General features: G+C 61.6%; 1 protein-coding gene across 1 annotated transcript; it reads right to left on the bottom strand.

Moving 5' to 3' along the window:
* Positions 1-1,466: 1,466 nt before the first annotated feature.
* On the bottom strand, positions 1,467-3,940 carry INSM1 (INSM transcriptional repressor 1). The gene has a single exon (XM_083448467.1). It carries the CDS (start codon positions 3,795-3,797, stop codon positions 2,466-2,468), a length of 1,332 nt encoding a protein of 443 aa, XP_083304593.1. The 5' UTR covers positions 3,798-3,940; the 3' UTR covers positions 1,467-2,465.
* Between the last annotated feature and the right edge of the window lie 2,060 nt (positions 3,941-6,000).

The following is a 6,000-nucleotide window of genomic DNA, read 5'->3' as shown; positions in this document are numbered from 1 at the left end:
GCGGCAGATCCCAATGTAGAATCACAGAATCCTCGATCCCTCCCTTGTTCCTGATGTAATCTTTCCTCACCAGGGAGCGCGGCGCCATTTTGTGGTTCTCCTCAGGTGACAAAATATATTGGGCCAGCGCTGCTGCTGCTGCTCCCTTGGCCTGGGCCTACTCCGCCTCCCAAGGCCTGAGCGAAGAGGCCTCTCGGCTTCCCGCCATTCCGCGCTGCTGAGGCGCCCCTGCAGCCGGGCTGAAGGGCCAGGCGCCGTCGCCTCCCCGTAGGCCTGCTGCTCCCCTCGGAGGGAGGCGGTGGCCATTTTGAGGAGGCGGGGGGGGGGTTCGATTTTGAAGCACGCTCTGGTGACCTTTGCCAGGCGCCCCTCTCCCTCAGCTTCATGTATCTGGAGCAGGCCTTCTGAAGGAGCGTCTCCCTCGCCCGTGGGGCAGCCAGAAGCGAAAGCATTTCGCCCGCCCGGGTCAAAGGGCTCGGCTGGGCTCCCCCTGCTCCCCCCCCGCCCCAGCGGAGCCCCCCATAGCCCGGGGTGGGAGGGGCGCTGCGCGAGAGGGGCGAAAGTTCGGCGAAAGGAGCGAAGTCAAGCCGGGCTGCAGCGGGGAGGAGGTTCGCGGCTTTCCTTCCTCTTGCGCGCGAAATAAGCGAGGCGCCGTGGCGAACAAGCACCGCTGGGCATCGCCCCTTTCCTCCCCGCCCAAGGCTGACCCTGGAGCTCCGGCGGCGAAGCGCCTGCGGAGAGGGACCTCCCTGCGCTTCTCCCCGCGGAAGGGACTGGGGCGCCCCGCGAGCGGCAAAGGGCAGGAGGAAGGAGGCATTGGGCGGACTTTCGCAACTTTAAACACTCGAAAGCATCCTTGGAGAAGCCTTTCTGGGCTGCTCGGATGAGCCGCAGCACAGCGGGCTTCCCGCCCCAGCATCGCGAGCTCGAAACTCCGAAGGATGCTTGCAAAACTAATCCAACTCGCAGGCTGCCATTACCGGTCCTTCATTTCTCCTTTGCCTGAAAACGCCCGCACTCTGATCTGAAAGATGCCCCCCCCCCCAGCCCTTGGGGTGGGGGCGCCTCCATTCCCTGCCTGAATGCAGGACTCCAAGGTTGAGCCGTGGCAACGAAGAGATGCGTCAGTGCTGAGGCTCTGTGAACCTTGTAACCTACCTATTAAGCTTTTTAAAATCTGGACGCTTTATCAAAAGGTAATCTCTGAACAATAAATAATTACGGAGTCAATTCAGACCCACCAGTTTAAGGATTATTAACTTTGATTGGCTTTTGCTATTTTAAAAACAGACAAACCAGGAATCGAAAACCAGAAATTTTTAATAGGAAATAAGGCTGCAATCCTATGCATATGCGGTTAGAAAGAAGCCTCCTTAAACCTCATGGGACTTACTTCCTAGGAAATGTAGATAGGGTTACGCTACAAAATGAATGTAAAATGAAAACAGAAATGAATAAAGTGTATCTGAATTTGAAAATACTTTTATTTGAATAGTAAATAGTTAGACAGTTAAAACAGTTCTATTGAAGCGTTCTATAAATAGCTAACAGTTAAGAAAATAATTGTGTAGAAAAGAGATTGCATCTAAAAGGAAGCTGAGCTATCCGCGAGCCCTCGAAGCAAGAAGAGAAGGGTTACAGCTGTATGTTTATTCTAGGTATAAAAATTAAACCCTTTTCAACAGATCCCTTTAAAAAAGACTTAAAAATGCACAGTGAAATGGCAGGAGGGGGCGAACTGGAGGAGGTGGCGGGAGAGAGGCAAAGCACGTCAGAAATAAACACCATAATTAATAATAAATAACGAATAAATAACAATTACGCATAAATCAACATATACAGATAAGCGTCAACATAGAGATCTACTTCGAAAAGGAACAAACATAAAAAGATTGGCATGTCATTGTATTAAGGCAGCTTCTACAACATTTTTTTGGAGACAAACAACGATTAAAGTCAAGGCATTTGTGGCTATACTAACCAAAGTTATATCTTTAAGCAGATTGATTTTGTTCACATCGAAAATTTAAAAAAAGAGAAGAAAACACACAGCGAAAAGGTAAAGCCAGATCCCAGCGGTTCACAAGCCATAATAAAGCTAATCAAGTGGGGGAAAGGTTCGGTTCACAGCCTGTGAAGTGTAAAGGCATCCATCATTTCTCAAGATTGACTTCGGGTGGGGGGGAGAGAAAAGGGGAATCTTAAGTTTAAGCCAACCCTGAAACTCTGGCCCCGGAGCAGCCCCCGCGAGTGCAGTGGGGGCGTAGAGGGGGGAGCTGCTCCGGAGCCAGCGCTCCAGGGGAGCGGCAGAGAGAAGCCCGAAGCGCCATCGCCGAGATGCTCCGGGGCAAAAAGGCCGGCGGTTCTGCGAGACGGGGCGCGCTGCCCCCGTGGCTGGCGTCGAAGTCCCGCGGTTGCCCCGCAAGCGCGACGGGGCTGCGGGGGAAGGCACGGCGGGGCTCCCTCTAGCAGGCCGGGCGCACGGGCACCTGCAGCAAGATGACCTGGCGGTTCTCCGACGGGTGGCACTTGTTGATGTGGCGGGTCAGGCCCGGCGAGCTGTAGAAGGTGGCCGGGCAGTACTTGCAGGGAAAGGCCTGGGCGGCGTGGAGCAGGCGCAGGTGGCGCTCCTGGGCGCTCTTGCCGGCGAAGGGCTCGCCGCACACGGGGCACGGGTGGCACTCCCCGGGCAAGCTCAGCGGACTGGGGCGGGCGCCCGCCTCCTCGGGGGCGTCCGGGGGCTCCCGCGCCGAGGGCGGCCCGTCCAGCGGCTCGTGGTGCAGCGGCAGGTGCTTGCGCAGGGCGCTCTGGCGGCGGAAGCGCTTGGCACAGCGCGGGCACGCGAACTCCTCGCCGCCGCCGCCGTCGGGCTCTCCTCCGCTGCCGGGGCTCGGCGTGTCCCTCTCGCTGCCGCTGCCGCCTCCTCCCTTGGCGGGTGGCTCGTCGGCCGCAGCCTTGGGCTTGGCGGCGCTGGGAGGCCGCGGCTTGTGCCAGCGGCGGTGCGAGGCCAGGTTGGCCGGGCAGCTGAAGAGCTTGTCGCACTCCGGGCAGCGGTACTCGACGCGCACGATGCGCGAGCACTTGTGCTGCGCCAGGGCCAGCGGGTCGGGGTAGCGCTCCTTGCACAGCTGGCAGATGAACTCGCCCAGCGGCTGCGCGCCGCCCGCCCGCGATCCTCCGCCGGCGCCCGCCTGGTGCTGCTGCTGCTGCTGCTGCGGAGCCGTCGAGGCGGGCTCGGGGGGGCCCTCCTTGATGCGCAGCCCCAGCACCGGCGACGTCGTCACCTCATCCTCGAAGTGCAGCTTGCGCGCCGCCTTGGCCTTCCGGCCCTGAGGCCGCTTGGACGCGCTGGGGCTCGGCCCATGGCTGCGCTGCGGGGCCACCGCCGGAGCCGGGGAAGGCGGCGGCGGGGCGGCGGCGATGGCCGCGACCGCCCAGAGCTTGAGCTCGGCGCCCGGGCCCAGGAGCAGAGGCTCGGGCGCCGGAAAGGACTCGGCCGAGAGCGGCGAGCCCAGGTGCAGGCTGCGCTCCTCGCTGACGGCCCGCGCGGGGCTGCGCAGGGGCTGCGGGGCCGGGGGGCCGTCGGGCGTCCCGAAGTGCGGCGCCGCCGCGGGCGCCGGCAGAAGCGGCGGCTCGGCGGGCTGCGAGGCCGAGAGCGGAGCGGGGATCGGCGGGGGCACCGGGAGCTGCGCCGGGTCGCCTCCCTCGGCGGCCGCCGACGCCGGGCAGCAGCAGCGGGTCCGGTAGGAGATGGGCGTGGGTCTGCGGCTCCTCTTCACCAGGAAGCCGCGGGGCATCCTCGGGCGGCTCCGGGAGGTGCCAAGGCGCCTGCCTGCCTCAGCCCGGGAGCCGCGGCGCCGGCGCCCCAATCCGGGTCTCCTCCCGCTCGTCGCCCGCGCTCCCTCCGCAGCTCGGCCGGCGCCTCGCCCGCGCCTCCTTCCCGCCTTCCTTCCTCGCTCGCTCGCTCGCTCGCTGCCCCCACCAGCGCGGCTCCTCCGCCGCCGCCGCCTCCTCCTGGCCGCGCTGCCCCCCCAGTCGCCCAGCCCGGCCGCCCGCTTTTAAGGGGGGAGCACAGCATTGTTCGTGCCTCCTGCTCCGCCCGGAGCCAATCAGCGCTTCCCGCGGCTGCTCGCTGGGCGGGCGGGCGGGCGCTGGCGGAGGTGGAGGGCAGCGGCAGATGTACCTGCGGGCCGGCGGGGCGCTTCCCTTTCTTTCTCGCCTCCCCCCCCCCGCCCGCTCCTTTCCCTTTCTGGCGCCCCCTCCCCTCCCCCCCCGGCACACGCCCAGCCCCGCCTCCGCCACGGTCTGCTGCTCCTCTATGGGAAGGCGCACGTGCCGGGCCTTTGTGTCTCCGGGCGGGGGGGGGGGCGCCGGAGCGAGAGAGCCATCAGCATGACAATGCCGCCCCCTCGGGGGAGCGAGGCGCCCGAGGCGGGGGGGGGGGGGGGAGAGAAGGAAGCGCCGCTCCGGGAGCGAGAGAGCAACAAAGGAGAAGAATGGAGCCGAAATATGTCAAGGGGAGTGTTTAAAATGCAGGAGAGGGAGCGGCGAAAATTGAGGGGGGGGCTGATTGTTTCGGGGGCTTCGGACAAGGAGAACCCCGAGGAAAGATGCGCCGAGGGGGGGGGGGCGAGGCGAAGGCGCCGAGCAGAAGCAGCCCCGGGAGAGGGGCCAAGGTGCGCAGGCGCGCGCGCCTTCTTGCTTCGGCTGCCGGGCTCTTCCTTTGTCCGCGGCAGAAAGCAGGTCAGCGCTCGCTCCTGCCGCCTCTCTCGGCCCTGCTCCCCCCGCCCACGGGCAAGGTGCGAGGGCAACTGGGAGATGGGCGGGCGCCTTGCAGTCGCCCAAAGAGCTCAGGGCGGGGGACCCGGCCCCACCGAGCTCGCCCGCGCGCAACAGGGAGTCCCTCGCGCCCGAGGGGTGCAGGCCTGTTTGGCACGCGCCTTTCCACGTCGGAGGCTCGGATCTGGAACGCGCTTCCTGAACACCGTGGGGCTAACTTCTTAGTAACCAGGGCTTTTTTTCTGAGGGGGACGCATACCCCTAAACATTTTGTGAATCTTTATATTTTGGTCCCGATCTGCACTATAAAATGGTGATTTTCTGGAGTCAAAATGAGAGTACCCCTAAACATGTTTAAAAGGGGGAAAAACACTGCTAGTAACTATGCATAGGATTAGGCTGCAAGGGGTGAATACACATCAGAATTTTAGGGTAGGCAAGCGCAAAAAAGCCTTTATTTAATAAAAGGATGTGATGGGGGGTATTTTTTTTCTACCCGTTCCCAGTTCCTCAAGATGTTTATGGTAAAGGATCCTGCAAGGGAGGTCCCGTGCTTAACAGATTTCTTTCCACACCAGGAGCTACGAGGTGACACTCGCTGGCCAGTATTGCAATGCGCACTCAGACGCGCAAAGCGATCCATATTTCCGCCTAAGCAGCAGCAGCAGCCTGAAGTGGCCGCAGTGCGCTTTTTTGTTCTTCTTCGATCAGAGGTTTTCCCGCCTGGCACAAGTGAGCTTCCTGCAACAAATTTCATTCTCTTGGCGAAACTCGCGCTCTTCCACACTACAGGCCTAACCCGGCAAGAAGGTCTCCTCCGCAAACCTCGCTTCAGTGTACAAGGGGCTTCGCGTCAAAGGAGCTCATGCAGAAGAATCCAACTCCTCCCGCTCCTCCTGGATCATGCCCAGCGCGTTTGGGTTTCGGGCATCAGCTGGTTCAAAACCCAGCTAATTTGGTTTAAGTAGGCTCCTGGTGGATGGGCGGTCCTGACACACTTTCTTTAAAGTTGATGAAGGCGCCCTCGGTGGCTCTGGCAGGGAGCGAGCGAAAGACAGGGAGAGGATGGGGCCGGAGGAGGCTCATACATTTTAATCCAGCCCGTGCACTTTGCTGTTTGACATCTGATGCTAAATCAAGGGGTCTAATCAAGTAGCCAAAAGGGGCGAAAGAAAAGAGTCTGCCTGTCTCCCTGTGCCTCTCCTCTCCCCCCGCCCCTGC

Source organism: Podarcis tiliguerta (assembly GCF_965153285.1).
Source record: "Podarcis tiliguerta genome assembly, chromosome: 7".
Classification (NCBI taxonomy): domain Eukaryota; kingdom Metazoa; phylum Chordata; class Lepidosauria; order Squamata; family Lacertidae; genus Podarcis; species Podarcis tiliguerta.
The sequence above is the reverse complement of the archived record's forward strand: the minus strand, read 5'-3'. Positions and strand labels throughout refer to the sequence as shown.

What these genes read in the sequence shown, in the direction of transcription:
- INSM1 (XM_083448467.1), bottom strand. Translation starts at nt 3,797, where the DNA reads ATGCCCCGCGGCTTCCTGGTGAAGAGGAGCCGCAGACCCACGCCCATC.